Raw genomic sequence first — 26,267 nt, 5'->3', positions numbered from 1 at the left:
TCAATTTTTTCAATTGAATTTATGTAGGAGTAAATATACCATTAATTATTATGTAAACTTTATTTGAAAAGGCAGGATTTCCTATAATTTAATGGCAATTTTCAAACTTATATTAACTCATTCTTTTCATTACAAGATCTAATTGATTATATTAATTAATTTTTTTTAATAACTTTTCTATACTTTTAGATTGAAAAACAAACAAAATGATCAATTTTATACAATTTTGTAACACATTTATTTAAAAGATCATTTAGTCTTATAAATAGAAATACAAAGGCTCTACCATTTGTGTCCTAGTCTTCAGTACTTTGAACCTATTATTTATCTTATCTTTGTTTATCAGATCCGCAAACGACAAATTCAATAGTTGTTATATTTGTAGATGATAGCAGTAATAGTATATCTTTGTTATTTAAATATGCTATAACAAAGCTTTAACCAACTTGAATTTTAAGTTACAAATAGAGAAACATAGTTAAATACACACTAATTAATATTACACTATATAAAGAAGTTACAGGTCAATAGTATAATCATACAATGAAAAAGAAATTTTAATTTTCATACTTTATTTAAACTTAAAATTATAAAATCACAGAACAATAAATACAATGTAAGCAATTAAGCATTAGGAATGTGAAGATTTCATAATGGATTCCACACGATTGGCAGTTTCTCTAACTACATCAGATAGCTCTGTCAGTTCAGGTAAATCAAGTGTGATGTGCGCTGAAAGCCTCTTGTATACAGAGTTTGTATCAGGCTTTTTTTTTCTGGACTCCTCATATTTCAGCTGCTGCTTCAAGAATATTGCATTCTTCAAATTGTCTTGTATACTTTTAAAGCTGTCCTCAGCCTTATCCACAGATTTAATGGCACTTCAATAAGCACATCAGTTGAATGCAAGATGTACAAGTCTTTACTCACCTGACTGCATATTCTATATCATAGCATCTGCCTTGCAGCTCTTGGTGTAGCTTGTTAACATCAACTCTCCGATCAACCATTGGGTTTAAGGCTTTCCTCACATGCTCTTGGAGTCTGTAGAAAGCCAGAGATGGCTCATTGGCTACTATATGCATATTTTCTGATATACGTTCCGTAGCTGAAAAATATTGTATTATTATTTTGCACTATATTGTTCTGTTAAGTAAATACATTTCTTAACTTTATTTTCTAAATCGAGGTCTGTATTGTACGACATTTTCCTCATATGTAGTTCTTGTCAAAATTGCATTAAACGGTCAATGGTAATCATAGGTAACAGCAACAATTGTTCATTAAATATACCAAAGCAACTATCAATAAAGAAATACTGTCAAGCAAGTTGTCAAATTGTGATTGTGGCGTTCCAAGTTGGAGAAAGCTGAAGTTCTTGGTACTTGTTTCTACCGTAAAAACTGGAGGTGGCGCATTGAAACGTGGCCGCAGTCGTGGCTTGTATCTGAACAAATTTTAGTCAACGTTGGCGGTTTAGCGTTGATGTGTAGTTCAGTTTTGTGTTAGCCGTCTTGAAAGAAAGAAATATTCAAGTAAGTCTTCAATTAAAATCGCATCTGTTACCGAATCAAACTAACTTTTCATTAATCATTTATAGAATGATGAACAGGATTCTATTGTGCGTTGTCGTAACCCTCCTGGGGGTTGCTCACTGCAATGAAGAAGAGACTGGTCCTAGGCTATTAGTGTCCAAACAAGTCATGAACAAATATTTAGTGGAGAATATGGATATTGTAGTCAAATATACTATTTACAATATCGGTAATTCCGCGGCTATTGGAGTACAGCTGCTTGACCAGGGATTCCATCCAGGTGCATTTGATGTAGTCGGAGGAAAGCTTGAAGCTAAGATTGACAGGATTCCTCCACAAACCAATGTTACACATGTTGTTGTTGTGAGACCAACAAAGTATGGTTACTTCAACTTTACTGGTGCCTTAGTCCAATACAAGATGACTGAAGATGCCCCCAATGTAAGACATATGCTTGTGCGAAAAATTAACACTATTCATTCATTCACACCTTTTTCTTCATTCACAGATGCAAATTTCATTGAGCTCTGAGCCTGGCGAGGGAACCATCGTTGCCTTCCGTGATTACGACAAGAAATTTTCGTCCCATGTGTTCGATTGGTTGGCGTTCGCTATTATGACTCTGCCATCTCTGGCCATCCCATTCTTCCTGTGGTTCAGCAGCAAGTCCAAATACGAGAAGCTGTCGAAGCCAACAAAGAAGAACAACATGTTCTGGGCACCAATGAAATAATTTGCGTTTGAGCAAGTTAGGTGTAGCTGTCAAAAGTCATCCACTTAAAATAATAACAACAATCATTAATTGTTAATTAATATATATTTTTTTTTTAATAATTTATTTTCTACCATCATTTTTAAACAGTCCCTATTTTGTACAATTGTTGTGATTTTTTTTTTGTTTTCACAAAGCAATAAATATGTCTTTAAAAGCTATTTCTTTTGTTTTATTACAATCAATTTTCTCAACTTGTTTGATATTTAAAGTAGATATCTAGTTTTCTGATCTACCTAAGTCATTTACAAATATAATAAGGTAAATCTGAGGTGCATGATTAGATCCTAATATAATTCATTGGAAAACTTAACACATAAATGAAAAATATACCATATTTATAGGACCATAAAACTTTTGTATAATATAAATTATCTCTGGTTTTTGGTTGGTTATGCTAACTTACCATAATTTTATTATCCTCTTCTGGTGGAGTATCAAGCCATGATACTAATACATATAATACTGTGGAACCTTGGGAGTAAATTGAGCATTTTTTTTTAAATTGATACACAAGCGAAATCTTCGTGCTCGCTTTGATTACAAGGAAAGAATTATGCTCGCAAACCTAGGTTCCACTATATTATTATTATCATGGTATAAAGTAATAATATAATTATAGATTGAGTATAGGTAAATAAAAAACAACGAGATGTGGGATGAATAACTTTTTAAATAAAATATAGTAAAATATGACAGTATAAATGTTATTCTATTTTAAGTAGTTACATATATGAGAAATGAAGTGTGAGCTAAAGATTAAGTTTTTTTTTTGTTTGCTTTTTCGTTTTACAGTACAAAGTGCTTACAATCTGACTTTCTCAAATCGCAAAAAAAAAATGATATAATAATTATAATCGACCTAAACATAATAAAATAACTAAACAATGTTTTAATATTAACTATAGTTACGAGATCAATTGTTCTATTAATAAAATATAACACCATTATTATTATTATTTTTTTCAGTTACAAATTTGCTGTACAGTCCTAGGTGGAGAGATGCATAAAAAATAAAAACAACTACACAGGGTGATGTGTAAATAGAGATTTCGAAAAATAAAGTAAATTACCATTTGATTACCATAAGAATTGCCGAATTGCCAATGTAACAACAAATAATTAGTATTGGATTTAGTTGCCGTGCATCGCGTGCAATATTTAAACTCAGAATAAAAGTTCCGAACGGGGAAAAACTGAGCTTAGTGCTCGGTGCGATACAGTTGTAAAAAAATATATGAAGAAGTTACTCGAATATGAAGTACACAAAATTTGACGCTTTCCAGTTGAATATCATGCTTTATGTTTGTCTTGCGTTGCCTACAGATTTAAGATGTGCTTAATGATACTCGGAATCTGAACTAAAAATATTAAACAAAAACAAGCAATAAAAATCACAAATGAAGTTAATTACTTATGTATATAAATTAATAACACAGATGATTAAAAGCAAATAAATCCTTTCCGACGTTATTCAATTATATATCTATATATATATATATACTAATATATATATAAAATATATACATTATATAATTCTTTTTGCTAATACTGCGTCCAATCGTGGCAGAAAAATTATATTTTGTATGCGAAGACCTAAGTTTATCTAGCACTATAAAATGATGTGAACACCCTATACTACTAAATACTAAATAATAATGAGAAAACGTTTCAATCAGCTTCATATATAAAATAATTAACAATTGTAACAACATATTATATTTATATGTTCTGCATATATATATATACTTTTTTTTCGTAACACATCTTAGTTGTTGATCATGATTTCCAAGAATTTCTCTAATTGTACTTTGCCTTTTTTACATAATTTTTAATAGTTATATAAATATTTGACACATTATGTTGTTTTTTAATTTTTTTTTTAAATGTCTACATTGAATAACAAAACTATTAATTTATAATAAAACTATTTATAACGTTTTCAATGTATATCTGAAATCATATATATACATATATAAATTTATGTGTATGTATGTATATATATATAATCTATATAATTGCTAGTCAAAAATATACGCTTATGAAACAAAAAAACTTGATTGCAATATGTTCCTTTTTTTTTCTTATATAATATTCTTAAAATTAAAATTGCAACAATTATCTATAACTCTATATATAAATATATATTGGGATCGAATAACTTTAATTAATATATAAAATTGATATACTATGTATATGTACACATGCTATAAAATAAAATGTCTTTATATATATACGTACATATATATATATACATTTATATGTGTATATGTATATACTAAAATGGAGCAACAATAATTTAATTGAAAGAAATTAATAAAATAACAGTTTTCATCCAGTTTGTAGCAAAACGGTGATGAGAAAGGAAGACCATACTTGTATTGCACTTAAATGGCTAACTATTTGATGAGACGTGTATATTATGGTCAGCTGGCGTTAAAGGACTGTTAATACTTTTCGCACTGTGCGAATTCTGGGCCATTAGCCTCTGCCTTACCTCTCGTATCTTCAGCTGAAGACTCGATTTGTTCGGAAACACATCCGAGTGCTGCGCCTGGAAAGCCGTTGTCGCTTGCTGCGACGGGAACAGCGTATGAAGTTCAAAGAGCTTTAACACAAGAATCCTCTTTTTCTCGAGTATCTTTCGGTGTCCTTTGTCGGAATCCCGGGAGGTACCGGGAGTCTTCGGTGTTCTAGGAGAACTGGCTTCACCCATACTATCTACATCTGCACCAAAAAAATGATATATTTATTAATTACAAAACAATTAAAAGCTGTGTATTCAATACCTTCTATATTAAATTCTGGTCCAAAGAAAAATGTACCAGCTACATTTTTAGAAGCCGATGTTACTTTGGCACTGCTGGACAACGGAGTTTCGGGTTCGGGATCTTCGTCGATGGATGTTCGGTGGGCCGAATTCATAGGTCTCTTCTTGTAATTAGCAAAAACTCGAGGACTCGGTGCTACCACGATGGCACTGGGAGATTGGCATTCATCCGGTTTGAATTGAGGCAACGATGAAAACTTCTGGCTGAAGTTTACTTGTTCCAAAACGCGATCCATTCCATCCTCCTTGGTTTTTTTGAACATATTCTTTTTCGTCAACGGTGATACAAGACCGTCTATAGATGTTATACTTTGTTGTTGTTGTTCTTCGATGCTGCATATAGCTATACCGTTATTGTTGTTGTTGATGGTGGTGTTATGGTTATTCTGAGATATATTGGTCGACACCGCTAAAAAACATGTATAAGAATGGATCTGACGCTATTATTTATTACTTTGTGCTTACCTTTTGTTTGCCTTCTTTGTAAGGGGGCTCTGCCCAACTGAGCCGGTGTTGGCGCCAATTTAAACTCCTTATCCATTTCGGGTACATTAATTTCTGAAATTCGCGGTGATGGAGGCACTTCATTTGGCGATAAGCCATCGGGTGATTTTAGTTCACTCTCCGTTTTAACTATAAAAGAAAATATAAATATATTACCTATCATTTAAGTAATTATAATATGATTACCTTGATTATAGGAGAATGCACTTCCAGTTGAATGGATATTTGGAGTTGAAGTAACTACAGATTCATGCTGTTGATTAGTATTGCTATTATTATGTCTATTCTGAGCTTGACTGACAATGACTGACTGTGCAGCAGACTTCGGTACAATTTGCACAGGTTGTAGAGTGACCCTACCATTTGAGTCGGGTTGAAATGAGTTCTGCATATACACATACTTTAGGTCAGAAGAAGTAGATGCAACGACTACGACATTGCTTCGATCGGCATCACCGGTCAAGCAGTATGTGTTTTGCACGCCCATATTGGGATTCAAAAACGTTAGTCTCATTGGAGGTTGAGCTGTATACTGCTCACTCGACGGTTGGTTGAAGTTGTTTCTTGTAATCGGCGAGATGGGTGGGATAGAATTAGAAATTTTGTTGTTAATATTCAAGGATTTCACAACTGATTGTGTCGAGGTCCACATGGGTTCAGATTTCGGTACACTCGAAGATGGGATCGGGTCCGATTTGTTATTAATTATAAACGAACCTCCTGTCCAGTTATTAGAATGATTCTCGTTTAACTCTGTTTTAATTTCCGACTTAATTGATTTGGGAGAAGCAAACGCGCCGCCTACAAATAAACGCTCAATGAATAACAATATATCATTAAATATAAGGAGTATATATTACCTGTAGGTTGAAATCCTGTGACTCCCGTTGGATTGACAGGAGATTGATATTGAAAAAGTACTGTTGATGTAGGCACGGGGCTATACTTTGGAGTAATCTCTGTTGACGGAATTCGTGCTTTGATTGGCTTTGGCCGGCATGTAATTTCAGAAGGGTTGTTGCTAAGCACTGGACTAAATCTTTTCTGTGGAAATACCCTGTTCTCCACCACAACCTCGTGATCACTGTGAGACTCTGAATCGGAATCAGTCACTTTTTCTTTGCACTTTAAGTCAATTTCCGGCGTTGGCTCCTCGCAAATAACCATCTGATCGTCATCCGAGATTTCGCCATTATCTTGTTCTTGCACAATAATTCGTTGCTCAGAGCTAATCATTTGCGGTGATTGCGTCCTCGGGCTCATTGGCATCTCGGTGGGTTCACCACTATCGCCGGTCGAGCTGAGTTTGCTCCTACCGGATCCTGTCGAGGACTTTCTTCGATCCTTGCTACACCATTTCCATTCAGGATGGGCCTTGAAGTGAGCTTCTTTCACTTCCAAGGCCAACTCGTGGTACTGCTTTTTCTCGTCAGGCCCCAGTGCGTACCACCATTCGCCCAATATTTTTGAAACCGTCCTGTTGTCTTGATTCGGATGTCGCTCGTGCACTACAGCCCTATGACGTTTAGAAAAGATCATAAACGCATTCATGGGTCGTCTGATACGTTCTCTACCTTTCGCGCCTGGCTCTTTGGTATTCTGCAAGGAGCTAAGCGACTGGCTTCGTCGTTTATTTCCATTCGAGTTTGCACTTTCGTTAGGTGTGTCTGGTGGTTCTGTTTCGAACACGTCATCATCATCTTCATTTGGCAGCGGTATCTGCTCTGGGTCGACCTCATCTTCGACAAGTTCTGACACAGGTGCGGGCAGCTGTACAGGTATAGGTGGCGCTGACAGAGGTGGCGACAGCTCAGATGGCGGTGGCGAAACATTAGATTGATTTGTCGTTAATAGAGGCAGCAGTGAATGCCATGGTATCATAAACGCTGATTGCGATTGCTGAGGGGTAACCGGTGTCAACTGTGCACTTGAATTTTGCATGATCGGTGTCTGCACCGATTGTATGATGCTCGATTTCTCGTGGTTATGATTATGGTGATTATGATTATTAACAATCATATTATTCTGACTAATTATGCTTGAGTTTGATGCAACTACAACAAAAAGATAATTGGTTATATGCATTTACTACACAATTTAAGACACATACTATGTTCAGACTTGATGATTATACTGGATGAACTAGGCACAACCGTCGTCGTCTGCGGCAAAGACGATGTTCGCTTAACAACAGATTGCGTCGGCTGACTTGCAGCTGGTAGTACAGGCACTAATTGGGTCGGATGTACTATGACTGGTAATATGGCACCTCCTGAATTCATACTTCCAACGCTCCGCATTGGCTGACTCGTCGATACTCCGATTGAAGACCTCTGAATATGATCGTTCTGAATAATCTACAAAAGGTGGTAAATAACTCATTCTGAAAGTCTCTGATTATTAGTTAATAGTAGTTACCTGTCTTTGGAATGATGACTGTGGTGACTGCGTTTCTTTCATATTTTCATTGGACATCTCGTTCTTTATCACCATGAGATTATTCTCTTGCACCGGCGGTAGAACACAGTAAACTGTACCTTTAATAGTATAATATATTAGATTAGTTTGAAAAACCTAGCAGTTTCGTAAATCTAAGTACCATCAGGTTCTGGAGTGCTTTGAGAAGCTGGACTGGTCAAGGCATTTTGTAAGATGACACTTTGCTCGGAGACGGCAGGAGACCACGGACTTGGATTAGGAGATATTCTTATTACACTATTGTTCGCTTGAACTGGCCGAACCAACTCGGGTCTACAAAAATATACGAAAGTCATATAACTGCGGCCGTAGTATAGGATGGGGTGTACCTTATAACGGGTTGATGATGGTAAGACGCGGGTATGTTGTAGCCGGGCGAGGTTCTTTTCATAATGCCATGGTGGCTGGTGATTGGCATGAATACGTTCTGCTTAGAGCCGACAGTCAACGGTGATTGCATAGTCAACGGTGACGAGCCTTGCCCATTTGGCGAGAACGCGGGGGTGGCGGATCGTGAACTCCCCAGCGAAACTAAACACAAACAATTATTACAAAGCTGATCTTTAACTATGACAATCAGACTCATCCAAACCAATGTTGCAATATAGTTCATGGCTCCGCTCTAAAATTCTTTGGAAAACATCAATGTCCATTCTAACTGAATTTCAAACTCAACTAAACTAAGTACCTATCCGCGCCAGTAAGCTTAACCCAGAAAAACAATTATAGAAAAACTGATAAGGCACCTTATATTTATCAACAATTTGAATACACACACATATATGTATGTAATTTTTTCGTTTTCCTTTGAAAGTTAAATAATGAAATGAGCCCACACCTCGATGTTGACTACTACTCACCGAGCATGTTGGCAGCTTCGGTTTCGTCTTGATCGAATCGCCCGGCAATTCGCCGCTCGTTGCAATTAGGGGATGTTTCCGAGTCCCTGCTAGTCTCTTCGCCGTCATTCTTACTGTTGGATCTGGGAAACTGGGTGCTTCCCCTCATATTTAGGCTGCGATGCCTAGAGCAGAAGCCCCTGCGCTGGGACTCTCTGGTGCAGATACCACCACCGAAGGAGCACAGCCTGCGCCACTGCTTACCATTAAACTTCTTGCGGATGCCATTTGGATTTTCTACGATATCTCCCTTCTTGTATTTGTGAGGAGTAGCAGCCTGACTGCGCGGCGTCGTTGGTTGCGAACGTGGTGTTATACTACTGCTCGAACTACCCCTGCTTTGAATGCTGCTGCTTCTTTTACTGCTCCCAGACAATTTGGTGTCGATCTCCAAAGGGAAGTTGATATCCTCCCTGCGTAGCTCGTCGTCGCTCTCTCCATAATCATCGTAGTGTCGACCATTTGATAAGGGTGTGCAGACGGATACCGGCGTGGTTGCAGCATTTCTACTATAATCATTCGGTTGATTGATCAAGGACAAATTCTCGGACGTCAGCGGTGTGAACGTTTCTAATTCATCCCACCAAGGTTGTCTGAGTAGCCTAAGATCAGCCCTCTTCGCCGTCAGCTCATCCCTGTCCCGAACGACAGCCACCCTAAACCGTATCGGACTGCCCTCGATGATTTCGCAGACGACACCCTCGATGAAACCTTGGTTATGTCGCACGCACACCCTTGTCCCCAGTCTCAACTCGTGGATGGAAGGGCTCGCGTCACCTATCACATCGTAGCATTCTATCTGCAGAACGTTTTTGAACTGGATAATTGTCGATTGTGAACTATCCAATTCTACAGAAATCTGAAAATTATAACATATATAAAGATTCAAAATATTCATGAAAACTATTCAATACATAACTACAGTACCAAAGTTGATTTCATTTAATAAAAAAAGATAATATCACTACTTTCAGTTCATAGTATTTAAACTTATTCAATCTTGTATAACACTCTTTTTCTGACAATGAATACAAATTATGTGTATTTTACTTTAAATATGTTCCTACACACATACAAAGTACTTTAACTAATAACTATTATACATATTCATATTTTTTTAAATCATTGATTGAAATTATATATGAAGCAAAATTTAAAAAATAATAAAATATGTAGATAAAGAAATGGACCAAATTGCAAGAATTTGTAAATAAAAATATTTTGTATAAATTAATAAGTCAACTTCATAAATTGAAAGGATATTCTTATTTCTAGAAACTATTTTTTGTCTGGTTCAAATATAATATTATGTGAGACATTCAACGAACTGTTGATTAGTAAGTACTATTTGGCAACGATCTACGATATATAAATAGTTTTAAAGGTATTATTGTTCATTTGAATAAATTACTTTTTGAACATTTCTTTGCATTTGGCACCTTTACCAAGCTACAGTATATTATCCATATTCAATATTCGCTTTAAAATTAATAACTTTGATATAAAAAAAATAAATATAAAATACAAAATTTATCGTGACGTATACATTTGTTCTGTAATAGTAATTTACAACACTACTCTACAAGCAACATATAAAAAGCAGTTAATAAGCAGGTGACTCCTCAATTTTGTAAAAATTCACAAAAAAAAACATACATAATTAGGTATAATTAGGTGCAATCGAAACTATAATTGTTTTGATAAAATAACGCGTAATTTGTTTCGTCAGTGTTATAATTTTTCAAATCTGGAACTATACATATAGTAGAGAAGGGTAAACTTTTTGGAGCAAAGACAGTTTTATGTTAAAAGAGTATTGGGAGCCGCACGTACCATTACAATTGCTAGTGAAATACATTTTCCATTTTGAGATCCGCAAATTCTCATCAAAAGAAGCATTTGATATATAGTATCAGATTTTTTAAGCCAATAATCAAAATACTTTACTGTAAATTCTATTATTATATCTAAATCGTTGACTCTTTTTTTTTAATTAATAACTCAGAATAATTGTGCAATAAACTTATGTTTCTAATTGCAATACCAAGAAATGATAATAAGTTGATAACTCGAACTATTATATTGGCCTATGCTTTTAAGTAGAGTAATATCACTAAAGAGTAATTAAGTAATATACATGCGTTGGACAACCGATAATACAAAATCACCGAAATAACCTTGTTTAATATTCAAGAACTGTATTGCAAAATGTTTGCTTCGACTACATGAGGTTACAATTCGTGTAGTGATATTCAAAATACTCGTTTCTATTGTTTAATTACATATAATAACAATAAACATTCAGTTTAGTATAAAATAATCAACAATATATTATTAATATTGACTCAAATTTAGAACAAATCTATGTTAACTTTTAGGACTAATGCTGTTTGGGAGTCTACCCAACTTGAAGCCTCTTTGATTAAATTGCTGTAGTCCATACAGACCATGCCTAAATATAATCAAATAAATGAACTAGAGTACAATATAATCTTCGCAACAAATCCTCAAGTGGCGGATATATCCGACCGACGTTGTCGCACGTCACTAAACATGAATGTACAAGGTATTATATCGATCGGCTATTCCTGTGTATGCGCATGACGTAACCTGGAGCCACCAATTCATAATATTCATACAATTTACATTGAGAATTACTTTACATTAAACAAACTTCCTTGATTCAAGTTATGATAACCATACATAAAAGGACAAATCAATTTACTCTAATATATATAATTGCAATTCATATTAAACCTCTAAATACTAGGTTTTCAGTTTATACAGAAATTAATATTTATTTTATTAACCAGACTCTAATAAATGATTTTTTTTAAATTTAATCCTGAAACTGTTTAATAATAAGATAAAACAATTATTACAATTATTTCTGCCCAATTGGGGATGGATGTATTTAAACACTATTGGTTTTATTATTTTTATTACTGTAATAATAGATATTATAAATAAAATAATTCCAATTAATTAGATCTATTTTAAATTGTTAATTATCTTATAAGATGTTCCAGAAATGCCTAAAGCATATTAAAATGTATACATCTTATCTATAGACAAAATATACTTAATAAAAAAAAGCTAAATAATTTATAGAATTTTATAGTGTGCCTGATTATAACAAAAGTACGGGCATGGATATATAATTCTCTGTATTTTGTTTGTTCTCCCCTATATGTAACACTTATTTTTAGAAATCAAATATTTCGTTTCTGAATCACTACGCGTAATAATATTGTGCAATTATATTCTTAACCAGAAATTTCGTAGGTTATTATAGTTTTTTCTTCTAAAAAAAATCATATGTATAATAAGGGAGTAATTACTTATTATATGTCGATTAAGGTTATGCTTGAGAATTACATAACAAATTCATAGAAAAAAATCGAGTATTACTAATTTTAATGGTCTAAAATTCTGTAATTAAAAACTAGTTTCAAAACCGGTTTGGGTTAAGGTTTACAAATAGATTTTTATAATAATATATGTAAAAAAAAAATAACAAACAGAGTAGATTATTTACATTTTATAACCAACAACAAATGGAACAGCAGTCAGGCGGATCGGAAACAATTTTCTTGAGCAAGAAGTCTTAATTTACACGAACTGGTAGACCTCGTGGTCAATGGCCAATTAGTAGTGATATCTCATAACAAATATAGTTACATTTTGTATTGAAATAAAGCGAAAATTAGTGAGAATGTTTACAAAATAAGAAACACATAAATACCAGAAGTTTAAAAAATAATTTTAAATATTTTCTCACAAACGTGGGGTAAATTATCCCAGATGAGTTAAAAGTGAATTACTAAATGTAATAAGATCTTTCAGTAATTAAAATCATCTATGCATTCATTAAAGATATTACAATTCGATAATGAGGACTTAAATGAATATGTTTTGTGATAATAGGTAAACAAGTTTCCTGATGTTTATCAAACTTTGCATATCTGTTTTCGTTAGAAATCCTCCATTGAACTGTATTATTTTCATGCGTTTTTGCATTAAACCCAGAATTATATTCATTTTGGGACCGGTCGTTGCGTATCCTTTGACCCACTAACCCTTTATTACAATCAATAAATGAATCTACATTTTTTTACATTTCAATTAACCTTTCTTTCAATACGTAATTGCTCATTCACGTGTTTCTAATAGCAATATTTTACAACACAGGCTATGCATATTCTAAAGTCCATATACCACGAGTCATATAATCGCAAAATTAAGTTTTTTTTTTGTAATAACAAATTTTGATTAATATTATATATTATATAATTTATTGCCTATAATATCTATGTAATTTGAATACAAATTTCTGATTTAAAAATTATCAAAACTATATTATAAATAAAAGATTTTCTTAAATGTTTATATTTGAAATAAATAGATACTTTCATATAGAATAATGAGAATAACTAGATTAAAAATGAAGCTAAAATGCCGTCATTTTGCTGACTAGTTTATATAAATTTATTCGCAACGCAATTAAATAAATAATTATTATTATATACGATCAAAATTTTAGTTTAAAGTCCGGTTGATAATTTGAATATAATATATTTAACTGGTTATTCCACGCGTATGGTTACTGTTATTTACGCATTTAGAAGCAAAATTGATTCCATTTGAATTCGTGTATAATCATCTTCGGGTTACGTTAGTTAATTAACTTGGGTTTAAGAATTAATAGAAGCCACGTGCGTAGTTAACATTTTTTTTAAAGTAAATGAAATAATTATAAATGAATTGTCCAATTATGCAAATATAATCACACCTGTTGTAATCGGCGCTTTTGATATTGTTATCTTTCAATTGTCTTCAACGATATTAAACTATTCGTCCTACAAATTACACTACTTAAGTAACATTTTGTTCGAATACTATTGTTTTTGAAGATAACATTAACGATTCAACAATGAGACCATGTCATTTGCGTGGGATGTTTTTTGTTTACAAATGTGACGATAACTGCTGATAAATTATTACGCAATTAACCGCTGTATAGAAGGTTTATTCATTTATTGGTTTCACTTTGCATACATTTAGGGATAGTAAAATAATTACATTATTTGTATTCCCAATTTTTAAAAATCAACATATATTTTTTCTTTTCATTGTTTCAGCTTAAAGCAATTTACAATTAAATAAAAATATGTATATACTTTTAACATACAACTTTTATATATTTTGAAATGGAAAATCTATGTATGAAACAAGTAACATATTCAAATTAAATTATACAATATTATATCGTATTTCCAAATCTATATAAGATATTTTAGGTCTAAATTAATTCTTTTTATGTAATATTGCCATAAGTAAACTATATTGATTACATCAAGTTTATTAAACTATTAATATTGATAGTAATGCATGTTAGTTATTTATAAATTATTATTTCAAAGATAAAGTTGAGATTAGTGGGATTTAGCTTTAGATTTAATATTATGTTTATAATTTATTAACAAATTACTGTCCAATGCATAATGCTATATTTAAATCCAAGAGTTAATTCATAGAAGTACAAAGTTTGTAATCATGTCAAAACAACAAACAAATATATAGTGAAAGTTGATTAAGTAGAGTAATAAATGATGTGTTGTTGTAGTATTTGATGATGTTTTGTTTGGTACTTAAATTGCAATGAAAACAATATTTCCATATTCATTTGTATGAACATTGAATGAAAATGGTTGATTAGATAGTACTATTCACAAACATTTGTTTTTCAAGAAGCATAACATTGATATAGTGCAAGTATAAAATAAATATGACTTACATCTGTGTCTGTAGCATTCCTGATGACACCTGGGTAATACCAGTCTCCTTGCTTGGCTAGCACACGATGGTCCTTCCATTCACTGAGATCGATGTTGCTGTGCCTTTGCACATGCTCTTCTTCCACTTTAATTGGACAGGAGTAGTCAACTGCAGTTGCCTGCGGTGGAGCAACAGGTATTGCACTTTGCACAACAGAGACAGGCACACAGACAGCAGAAGCTGTCTCTCTGTCCTCCAGTTCGGAGAGGTCAAACTTCCTCTTTTTGGGCAACTTGCAAACCCCTGCATCCATGTTGATGCAGATCACAAAAGCACAACAGAAATCAAGCAGGGTTCAAAAACTCATTGTCTAGAATCAAGGTGATTACAGTCAGTTTCCAGGAGCAGGTGGATAAGTTGATGTACTTACTCATAATTTCTTTGTGATTGTTTATAATTTTTTTTTTCTAATATTTTGTAAATATCTTATTTACAGTTTTTGCCAGGCACTAATTATAAAGGTTTTATTTATAAGGGTCACTTTTGGCACTGATTTTGGGAGTTATATGCTCATGAACTCACAAAAGCACACTCGTTTGGTTTTGGTGCATTTTTTATACAAGTAATATAAATGGTCAAGTCCTATTTGGTTGAGGTGCAGGAGGTACTGATCTTGTTGGTCTAAACATATTACCAGGGAATGTTTACACCTGAAATCAGAGCATGGTTATTCTTTGGTTCTGGGGAGTGGATAGACAGCCGAAGTGAAACAACACCCAGTGGTCATGAATGAACAACGCGAATGCATCGTTTGTTGTAGTAAATAAACACATAGCTGTCATATGGGTGAGTTGAGCAGTGGTGTGGTGTGAGTTACCTGTTTACCTGTGGTTTGGGTGAAATGGAAGTACAACAGGTTCATTTCCCCTTTCAAGCCAAGCGACATTTGAGCGAGGACGGACACGGCCGCATTACCTAACAACGTTTTGATCGCACAGAAATCATAACATGCACGACACCCACGGCGGAGCCAGCGAGATATTCAACCTATTCAACCAACTAACAGGCCAGGAGCCCCCCTTTCTGCCCCCGACACCCCCGCAATCTCAACAGAGCGCGCACACACTTGCAAACGCACGCACTCACGCACACGCACGCACCGAGTCCTTCTCTCTTTCTTCTCCTCTCTTGATATTATTATTATTATTCCTTTGACATCCTAGCTCCTGTTCTTGTGTTGCCAGTTCCAGCCAGTTCACTGCATCCGTCCGCAACTATCGGCCGTTCTCCTTCCACCACTCCATTATCTCGAACCTCCTCTACTTCCCTGTTCGCCAGACAACTTTTGGGTTCACTCACAATCGTTTTTCCGCTACTCCAAACACACCGAATCCACGTTGCCACCGCTCTCAGATTGTACCCAACCCTAAGTATTGTGCACACCAGTGTACACCTCTCCGGGCTAAACGTCAAAACTCTCAAAATCAATGTCAAAACAAAACATTTATAAACAAGGATTGCCAGGAGGAGAGGAGGAGGATTCCAAAACAAAAAAACAACGCAACACACAAGCACACATATATACACACATACGCATACATGCACCTACACATTTTTACACACACTCACATAAATACATATGTATATATTTATGTATACACAGAGGAGACATACACACGCACCGTCTGTAGTCTGTATCTTTGTCTCGCTCTATCCCCGTAATGCACACGCATCCAAGTCCGTAAGCAGGATTACGTAACAGCCATTGTCAACGGTGTGCTTCACTCCTTCCTTCGTCTGGTCTCGGCGAGCGACGGATCCGTGCGCACGGTTGACCCGTCGTTCTTCCATCGTTAACCGCACAACATCTCTGAGAAGACAGCAGCAGACCCAAAAACAAACCCAGGACAACCGGCTTCCTTGGGTCGCTGGCCCGCAGGACTTCTCGGAGATCTGTCAACGTCGCCAACCATTCGTTACGCGCCTCTCCGAGAACTCGCGACGCGCACGTTGCCGTCTCCTTTCATGCAACTTTCTTTGAATCATTTGCTTATCAACCAGAAGCTTGTCAATCAATTTCATCACTGATACTATAATATAAATAAAACAACCGCGAAGATTGTAACAATACTTGATTTACCTTTCAACAAGCGCAAATAAACATATAACCATTGTTTCTAAACAATTTATGAATTACATTGATGAATGAAGCTATCACATTGATTTAGAAATCTTAATCATTAAGGCACCATTTCTTAGTCACTAGTTCCTAAAGTTTTCTGTATACAATTTAATTTAAAAAGATATTGCCATTGTAATCGTATTATTTGATCACAACATATTACTTTCACCATTAGACCACCCAAACGATGTATTGAAATATGTGTCCAACCTTGACTGCTAATTGCTAAAGTTTGCATATTTGCACAGGATACGTAGCAGACATGAATGCACATGGATATAGATTGTATATGGCATTTTTAAACTTATCAAAATTATTATTAGTACAAACGTTCAATGTTAAAAAGCAAATTTTTGGCAATTCAAATGAAAATAATGATCTTACATTATTATTAGCAAAAAGAAATATCAACCAAAACATCAACATTATACATTCCATAATATTTATATAGTTCCATTTATTAACAATATAATTAGTATATTTTTTAATACATATTTATTAACAAAATATAAAGAGACAGACAGCAACCGGCAAGCTGTCATCGCATCTCGTTTTCCTAATGGCAACAACATTTCTGTTAACACTTCATTTAAAAAGTCAAATATATCTACCGAATTTACTAGCCCAGGAAAGATATTTATGATTAATTAACGCGTTATAAGAGAATCGCATTATTTTTATTATACTGAAATATTTATAATGGATATTTGAATTAGAAACTAATAGCAATAAAAGCAACAAAAATGAAACAAGTAAGAACTACTTGAATAGATGAAATCACAAATATTATCAGAATAATAGGAGAAATTTAGAGATCATAGAAATCTTCAAATCCAATACTACAATCTGCAAGGCATTAAATGCGGAACATTTGAAAATACAATGAAAGATCTCAGTAGGCATAAGTCTACCTGCTCCTTCAAGGTTCTTTGGCCGAAATGACAGTTATGGACAGGTAAATCGCACCATCTTGAAATGCCCACAATAAAACCATTTATTGTTGAAGTGAACTCCAGAACACAAAGTCAAAATTTTCAAGGACCTGACAATTCATAGAAGTAAAAAATGAGTACACATTCAAAAAAACTGAGAATCTCTTACATCTATATAACGGAGGTATTTTCTAGAATCTATAAATTATATATATATAAGCATTTGGTTTGGATTGAGAGATATTCTTCCCATTTATGTTTTATTCGTTGCTTAATTTTCACAAACTGACAGACATCTTACAATAATAATTATTAGGAAACGTACTTTCAGGCTTCAATGATATTTTCTTCAAAGATTTTTCTATTTATACATTGGGAAAGAAATGTTTCATGTAAACATAATGATTGAGTGAAAGCAAATTACAACTTCTACAATAGCATCATGAGTATGCAAGAAATCATGCTATTTTTTTGCAGTTATGTTTTGATAATAGTAAAATTGAAGGTTTTCAAATTTGGTGTCAAATTCCGAAAAAAACGTATCATAATCATTATAATTTTATAATAATATATTGTACAAAAAACCATGGAAAGGAAAATGCAATATTATAATTGATAAAATGTGTACACAAAGCGTAAGAGCCGGAAATACGATCTCAGACCGAACCCCGACTCTTATTAATATAATTTATTTAAATGTAAATGTTTTCAATTATATATTTATATCCTGGATTGTATTTATAAGCCAATTGTACACTGTTTATCATTCATTCTAAGATTTATTTCATTAAAGAAACTATCAAATACTTGTACATATTTATGAATGAAATTGTCCGCGTAAATTAATATCTTGTAAAAAGTTATGTATTGTAATGTGTCTATATTATCAGAAGCAGAAATGTAAGCGTATGATTAGTTTAAAGAACAATGCACAATTTGTCATACATTTTACGTTTCGTTTCATGGAATAAACTTACAACTGCGATAGTCATAATATGAATTGTGTGCTTATACTAAGACACGTTTTGAATGAAATTTATCGTATGAACCAATTTCTTACAAAATGCTATGTTTGATAAAATGTCTATTATATCAGAAGCAAAAACGTAAGCCTATGATTATAATTAAAAAACAATGCTTAAGAATTTTACACAATTTGTCATATAATCTACGTTTTGGTTCATTGTATAAACTCACAACTGCGAAATAAAGCGATACTATGAATTGATATGTTTTTGAATGAAATGTACCGCGTGAACAAAATTCTTGTAAAAGGCCGTATGATCTAATGTGTATATTCAAATACGTTGACGTTGAAACTAACGTCAGCATCAGTCGTAAATTCTGATTCTCAGTAGGTTACTTAAACTATTTCGTTATTTATTCAATCATTTCTTAGATTTGATAATTCTGTTAAGCAAATAAATTACAAGAAAATTGTATTACTCCGAAACAACATTTCTAATTATGTGCGTTACGCATCACATAATGTACATGTAATGAATTAAATTTTTGCTCTTATTTCTTGTTATAAATAGTAATAGAAAACATCAAATCTGTAATTAATATCAGCATATTTTCTTTTACACAAAGTTCACTTTTCAATTTTAAGGCGATTTTTATATGTAAATAGGTGCGTCTTATGGTCCGAATAGTACTGTATGTCACTAAATGGAGCTAAAAGTTATTATAAACAAAGAATACTTTTAAATTTCATCTAAAAGTGTTTTTTGATGTCTGTTAAATTGAAAGGAAATGTGTTTTTGCTATAAATTAATTGCAGTTGATTATTTATAATTATATGTTATAAACAAAAATAATAGTTAGATCTGTTTAAAATAACAAAGGAACGAATGCAAGTAAATGGAATTTCAAGTAAATACTTTTCGCGTTCAACAATCTGGTCTAATTAAAACCAATTACGCGATATTATGAAGATGATAATGCAAACGTGCACCCAGAACTTATAAATAAACGCATCTAAATATATATGTACATATTATGGTTACAGAAGAGGAAATCTGGCAACGACGCTCGCATCGCCTGTCAGATCAGTTAAAAAACTAGCGATCTTCTTCAGTTCTCTCATCCCGATTCCCATCATCAAACTAAGTATGTGTTGTGTTTAGAAAAACGGTTATTTATATTTCAACATTCCATGCTTCCTCTAATACATTAACATGTTAACCAAAGTATTATTCATTCTCTCATTACTAGGTAAAAAATCGTAGCTCAAATTGCTAATACCTCACTGCTCAATCCATTACATGTGTCTTGTTTACAGGATGTATCCTGGTACCTGTCCTGGCACACAGGTGCTATGTGTGTGGACCACTCCAAATGGGTTTCCAGAGATCCTGTGATCAGTTCAACTCCCTGACACAGCAGGAATTCATTGAGGCATGCAATGATGAGGAACCAATTAAAGGGACATATGGATGCAGTGCTCAATTCACAGGTTCGTTAATTATAGGAAGCATTAATTGTCATTTACATGTCATTGAAACTACATGAAATAGAGTTTAATTGATGATTACTTAATTAGAGCAATTTCTGAACCAACAAATGTATTCAATTCTACTGACTGTTACATTTGGAAAATCTCATTTAATATATCTCAATAATATATTAATTTTAAACCTTATTATAATTTACTTAATATATATAAATATATCATATTTACTTAATAATTAATGATTTGACTCAAATTTGTTTTATTTGAGTGGATCAATCATCTAAGACGCCGCCCTTAGAAGCGGTGGTTCGTAATATAAATCATAACTTGTTATTTTAAGCAAATTTTTATAAATTATTCATATTTGAATTACACAATATCCGTTTTCTCATTAAAAATATGTTACTTGACGATTTCCTTTCTAATTAGCTCCAGGCGCCAAAATACTAATCTAAAAACCTGAGTAATATCATTAAAATTATAATATATATTTGAAATTATTATTTTTATATATAAAAATATTTAACTATACTTTACTAGTTTTGAAAGAAATATGAATATGTTAAAAAATATGGAAATTAAAAAAGAAACATGTTTGACTGCCACATCTCGTTTATAGTAGTTCTTGTTATTGAAATGTATACCCTTGGGCAAAGTGTGGAAAAAAGGATGCGAAGAAAGACGGTAATAAGAAATTTGGATACAACGAAGATATTTTTTGTTTTGTTTTTGGAATTGACCTCGATATTTGAGTGTGGGTTTAATGAATAATTATTCTAAGATATTTTTTTCAGGAAACAAACATGTTATGAATAGGTATTATTTGTATAGAGATATAATAATAGAAGTTATGATTGCAGAGTAAAATGAAGTATACCTTAAATCTTTAATATAATGCTCATGTTTGATTTAGCGGTAAAGTTTCTGATAAAATTAAAAATTCGTATATAATACGTGCACATAACTTTCCAAGTTTATATTTTAAATTGCTGTTTATAAAAGTTTTAACTAAATCGTTTCAGTAACAATTTTTATAAATAATTGAAAATACTAAAAAATATAAACCAATTTATAGAAAATTTGAAGTTCTTCCAATATATTTCTTTTATACACGTTGTGTATAAAATTTTGTTAACTTTGTTTACTTTTTTGTTACAGATTCAACAATTGTCCGTGAATGTGCCGTGATAAGAATGAACGATTGCAAGGTTGCAAATAACGTAAAGTATTGCTACTGTGCGAAAGACTTATGCAATAATGTCAATTTTGACGACGATATGGAGATGGATGATGAGGATATGGCCGAAGGTAGCGGATTTATTGAAGAGAAGGAATATGAAGTAACCGAACGTATTACGACGACGAGCACAGCGAACACTTTTTATGGTACCGTCACTCTGGTCATGGTATCCATGTTACTGCGATAATGCATATATATATATATATAAAATCACACTGAAGAAACAACAATATTGTCAATTCCACGATGTTTAGGACTTTAACATCAAGCTCAATGATATACCAAATATAAACATTGGTGTTAATTTATTTTTCAGTGCCCAAGGCTTTATGACCAATGATTTTTCAATACTCACTTTGGAGGCTACGAACGTCTGGGTCATGTGTGCAATTTAGATGTTAGCGTTTCTTGCCGATTGTATGCGCTTTTAGTATTATGTAAAGAAAAGAAGAAAAAAAATACACGCACACAAACACAAAACAATTATGTAACAGTATTATATAGGCTATACAAAAATATGTCTTCCTCAGCTTTAAATACAAAAAAAAAAAATGGAAAATTATGTAACTGTGCAATACTAGTCTTGAGAAATAAGAAATCTTAATATTTATTTATATAAAGTATTTTATTGTTTAAATAACAAATAAACGCTTTTTTTATATATATATAAAACTTTCGTTTTAACATTATACAACTGTTTCTAGGTACAATTATTTTTAACACGTATATTTAAGTTGCCGTAGATGGCTTTAACTTACATCAATATACATAAACTTATTTTATTATAAATAATTAAATTATAAAAACAATTGTAAAGATTTTAAACTATTCTATAACTAATGACTCGAATAAGCCGCACTGTTACGTGCGTGCACTAAAATCTTAAATAAAAAAATAACCAGTATCAGTATTAGTACCAAATGTGTCCAAACCGATTATATCAGTCTTATAAGGTTTTTTTTGACACACGTTTTAATATATATATATATTTATACAAATAATATTTACATCATTATTCTTATTTGTGAAGATATACATTTGCCTTGCAATTTAATTAAACTACTATATTGTATACATATATATATATAATCATAAAGCTTGATATAGGAATGAAAGCGTATAATCCCTTGTAAGGGACAACATAATTTAGCACTAACATTGTATCACAAATAAAATATTCATTGTTGGAAAAAGGATTTATTCACATCATCAGAACTCTGAATCAGTGAATAAAAAAACATGTAGCACTGAACCCTGTACTTGGTGTCTTGAGGAGACACGAATGAGCTGGACTCATCATTAAATTCGATCCACCTGTAAGTAGAATGCAACAATTCTAAGTACACGCAAATCTTTGAGTATTTGGAAATCACTTACTTTTTGGTCAACGTGTTGTGACATAGAGCTGTGTAGTGCCCAACATCACGATTCCCGGAATGCAGACTGACAGAGCTTAAGATATACTTGTGCAGCCCGAAATGGATTTCCGTTTGGAAGTAGCATTCATTGTTGCGACGCAATATACAGTTTTCCCGCCGGTTGAAAGCGTACCTGAAAAGCATTGGATGGTTAAACAAAACTATGAACAGCAGTTAATAATAATCTACCTGACAATATTGATGCACAAGATTGTAGGATAGTATGTTATTTTTTTCTTTTGCATGTTGCGACGTTCGCACAGCGTACAAAACTTCGAAGTTGTCTCATCTTTCTCCTCAAGATTACTCCTAAGAGAATCTTGCAATGAAATTGATCTTCCGTCCTCAGGAAGCGAGAGAAATATAGTGTTACCGTAGTCGTACTTTACAGTAACCCTGTTACAGAACTCGCAATTTGTTGTAATTTCTATTTGATAATAAAACGTGCGATTGATGAATGAGTTTGTATTCTCAAACGTATTGTACCAATCTTTTAATCTAGCAGTGCAATCACGGTTGTCTGTTTCTACCATAGTTTTAACTTCGTTGTGAAGACACTTGGTCAGAAAGATATAAAATTCGTGGACATCCTCGTGACGTCCATTGGAGTATCCTTTATCAGTGTCTGCACTGCAGACTGCTCCATAGAAAGAACTTGGACGAACGGAAGCCCGTTCTTCGCCCCACATTGTTTTAAGCAAGTCAGTTATAGAATAGATTAAGCGGTAGTTCTTGTCGTTCGGCCACTTTTGGAGGGTTAAACTGAACAAGAACATCGGGCAAAATCTCAAACACTGTACCAGGGAATTCATATAGCAAGTATTTTTAATGTTGAAAAGACCAGTATGTCCTGATTTGCGGAAACGATCTTTTAGTTCTGTATTCTGTAAGTAGTTCTTAGAATCAAGTGGTTTTTGTTTCCTATCAGGAATCTCTGGTCTTTTCTTGACCGATTTTTCAATCGCTGGGTAGTTCAACTCCCTGTCCATCGGCGATTCCCTAATCTCAATGTTCTTCCGCTGTTGATACTTCAGAAGCTTTTTACGGTCCAACACTTGGATATCATTAAGCATCTCCTTGAGAAGGTGTCCGTCATCATTTGTCTTCTTATCATTATATTCAACATCTAGCAGATTGCGTCTCTCGTTCAATTCGATTTTATATGACTCGCCTTTGGATATATTTTTCATAAGTTGCTTAAGATCGAGCGCACGTGATTTCATGCCATGAGATATGCAGTTGATCATGTCTTTTTTCAGATGGTATCTCTTCTCAACCAAATTTAACAAATTAGTTTCTAATGTGAGTTGATGCTCGGCCAAGGTAACAATGTTTTGTAAAATTCTTGTCGATGGAAAACCATCATTCTTAATATCATTCACCATTTTCTGGCTGTCGGATTTCTCTTCCCCCTTCACTTTATCTGCATGCGACAAGTCCGGATACTCAATATCATCAATCAATTCATCAAGCTTCCCATAAAATTGATTGTAAATCTTTGAGGGGTTTGTTACGAATGATGGATAGTGATCGGCCCACGTTTTGATACCGCCATCAACAACCAGTGGTAGAATCTTATAATTTTGCTCCAAGTCCCACTGCAATTACTAATTATAATATTTAATCTTTTTTTCTTTATTGATATTTACCTCAACTAGAATGGTTCTGAGATCTTCCAATTTAGAGCTAGAGAATGAAATTCTTGTAGTGTCTGTGTCAATGAGTACAATCACATGAAAATCATGTCTCTTCCTAAATAATGTTACATTTTCAGGACTGAGTTTCATCTGAAGAGTATTTGTAGATAGTCTGAAAATATCAAAATATATACAAGATGAATAATGTCAATTACAGTTTACAATACCCTTTTCGTATAATTTCATCAGGAACATGAACAACATTATGATACTTGATGGAGCACTCTAAGTAATCTTGAGTAGGTCTTGCATCAATTATTAATAATTGTACACTATCATCAATTATCAATTTGTATAAAGAATCGACGTTAGTAAATACATCTGTAAAGAACATTTAATTATATTCAGATATACTGATGTATATGCTTCAGAATTTTACCTCCATCTTTAATGTGTTGCATTATACCATGCATCTCTTTTATATCTTTGCTTCCATCCAATTCTGCTATGGCCTCTTTTATGGAAGTTTCATTGAGATTTATAGGTTCATTCTTTATATATCTCTCTTGCAGAGACAGATCACAAGCATTCTTTATGTTTTCCACAACCTGTATTTGTTTAGAGAAGCGCATGTGATGGAACCGTTCATCCTTTACTTGCAACTTGATATTGTTGACCAAATTCAGGTACCTCATGCAAACAATATACAACAGCTCTTCATCAATAACATCGGCTGACTTCAGTTCTAGTGTCTTCTTATATAATGTATCTGATACTCGATACAACCTGCGGTATATGAAACTGTAGTTACAGTGTATATTTGTTATTGTCTACGTACATTTCCAATCTTTTACCAAATGAACTCTTGGTCACCAGCTTATTTAGCTCATCCAAGTTTTGGGCCAAATATAAGGGCTTCTCCGGCATTTTGCTGTATTTTATAGTTCAAATGTAAACAAACCGCTCATTTGTCAACAAAATCAGAATAAGTACAATCACTACAATTCCAACTAGGTGCAAGCAAGCAATGATCAGCGATGACAGCCTTAACTCCCGTCTACTCCGCTCCCAACAGTTCGTTTTCCATTCACTTGTTTATACGTCAAAGCAAAGCCAAAGCTAAGTAAAGCCAAAGCTAAAGCACGTCAATGCGAAATCGCTACCAATATGAAAAAAAAATCTATATAAGATAATATTCGTTAATTACAGTTTAACTTAACGTTTACCGAACCGCACGTACTCACTATTCGCGGCAGTCCTTGAAACAAGGGTTGCGTCCCCGTTTAATATATTACTACAATGAATAATACCCGGAACTAAAATTTTATAAATAATAATCAAAAATCAAATACCAATTTGATAGACTGAGAAGAATCTGATAAAACAATTAATTATCCTTAAAAAAAAAAACAAATAAAACCATTAATTTACCAAATTTTCTTCAATCACCGAGAAAAAACAGCTACACATTTGATGACCAAAACAGAAAAGAACGCTAGTGGCCACTTCCGGTGTAACTATATATTTCCAAGACGCCAACCTCTATATTCAAATATTTTTAGAAACCGTTGCAAAAATTAGTTTTTTTAACACTTATCTAATTAGAA

At 33.2% G+C, this 26,267-nt stretch overlaps 5 protein-coding genes across 7 annotated transcripts; 2 read left to right on the top strand and 3 right to left on the bottom strand.

The window, feature by feature from the left end:
* Positions 1 to 570: 570 nt before the first annotated feature.
* Positions 571 to 1,352, bottom strand: LOC108569864 (protein MEF2BNB homolog). The gene is made up of 3 exons (XM_017931594.1): positions 1,162 to 1,352; positions 931 to 1,108; positions 571 to 881 (listed from the first exon to the last, which is right to left on the bottom strand). The coding sequence occupies exons 1-3, from the start codon at positions 1,214 to 1,216 to the stop codon at positions 632 to 634; spliced, it is 483 nt and encodes a 160-aa protein (XP_017787083.1). The 5' UTR covers positions 1,217 to 1,352; the 3' UTR covers positions 571 to 631.
* Positions 1,353 to 1,439: 87 nt separating this feature from the next.
* Positions 1,440 to 2,369, top strand: LOC108569863 (translocon-associated protein subunit beta). Its single transcript, XM_017931593.1, has 3 exons — positions 1,440 to 1,535; positions 1,601 to 1,976; positions 2,044 to 2,369. Exons 2-3 carry the CDS (start codon positions 1,602 to 1,604, stop codon positions 2,266 to 2,268), a joined length of 600 nt encoding a protein of 199 aa, XP_017787082.1. The 5' UTR covers positions 1,440 to 1,535; position 1,601; the 3' UTR covers positions 2,269 to 2,369.
* Positions 2,370 to 4,578: 2,209 nt separating this feature from the next.
* LOC108569868 (protein capicua homolog) lies at positions 4,579 to 16,924 on the bottom strand. Of its 3 annotated transcripts, none has more exons than XM_017931599.1 (13): positions 15,682 to 16,924; positions 15,227 to 15,506; positions 14,816 to 15,166; positions 8,980 to 9,877; positions 8,449 to 8,650; positions 8,241 to 8,392; positions 8,060 to 8,178; positions 7,752 to 7,998; positions 6,502 to 7,695; positions 5,828 to 6,442; positions 5,603 to 5,770; positions 5,097 to 5,546; positions 4,579 to 5,034 (listed from the first exon to the last, which is right to left on the bottom strand). In XM_017931599.1, the coding sequence occupies exons 3-13, from the start codon at positions 15,107 to 15,109 to the stop codon at positions 4,703 to 4,705; spliced, it is 4,671 nt and encodes a 1,556-aa protein (XP_017787088.1). In that variant the 5' UTR covers positions 15,110 to 15,166; positions 15,227 to 15,506; positions 15,682 to 16,924; the 3' UTR covers positions 4,579 to 4,702. The 3 variants fall into 3 exon arrangements, with proteins under 3 accessions (XP_017787088.1, XP_017787089.1, XP_017787090.1); XM_017931600.1 differs by having other exon boundaries at positions 14,816 to 15,506; positions 15,682 to 16,258; positions 16,479 to 16,924; XM_017931601.1 differs by having other exon boundaries at positions 14,816 to 15,506; positions 15,674 to 16,924.
* A 992-nt stretch (positions 16,925 to 17,916) lies between these two features.
* Positions 17,917 to 22,216, top strand: LOC108569856. Its single transcript, XM_017931562.1, has 4 exons — positions 17,917 to 17,933; positions 19,922 to 20,022; positions 20,195 to 20,368; positions 21,524 to 22,216. Exons 1-4 carry the CDS (start codon positions 17,917 to 17,919, stop codon positions 21,790 to 21,792), a joined length of 561 nt encoding a protein of 186 aa, XP_017787051.1. The 3' UTR covers positions 21,793 to 22,216.
* Positions 22,217 to 22,306: 90 nt separating this feature from the next.
* Positions 22,307 to 25,907, bottom strand: LOC108569869 (ubiquitin carboxyl-terminal hydrolase 8-like). Its single transcript, XM_017931602.1, has 7 exons — positions 25,499 to 25,907; positions 25,100 to 25,446; positions 24,888 to 25,041; positions 24,673 to 24,832; positions 23,213 to 24,621; positions 22,983 to 23,156; positions 22,307 to 22,919 (listed from the first exon to the last, which is right to left on the bottom strand). Exons 1-7 carry the CDS (start codon positions 25,585 to 25,587, stop codon positions 22,784 to 22,786), a joined length of 2,469 nt encoding a protein of 822 aa, XP_017787091.1. The 5' UTR covers positions 25,588 to 25,907; the 3' UTR covers positions 22,307 to 22,783.
* Positions 25,908 to 26,267: the final 360 nt, after the last annotated feature.

This window comes from Nicrophorus vespilloides, unplaced genomic scaffold, assembly GCF_001412225.1.
Source record: "Nicrophorus vespilloides isolate i.1.1-1 unplaced genomic scaffold, Nicve_v1.0, whole genome shotgun sequence".
Classification (NCBI taxonomy): Eukaryota; Metazoa; Arthropoda; class Insecta; order Coleoptera; family Silphidae; genus Nicrophorus; species Nicrophorus vespilloides.
The sequence above is the reverse complement of the archived record's forward strand: the minus strand, read 5'-3'. Positions and strand labels throughout refer to the sequence as shown.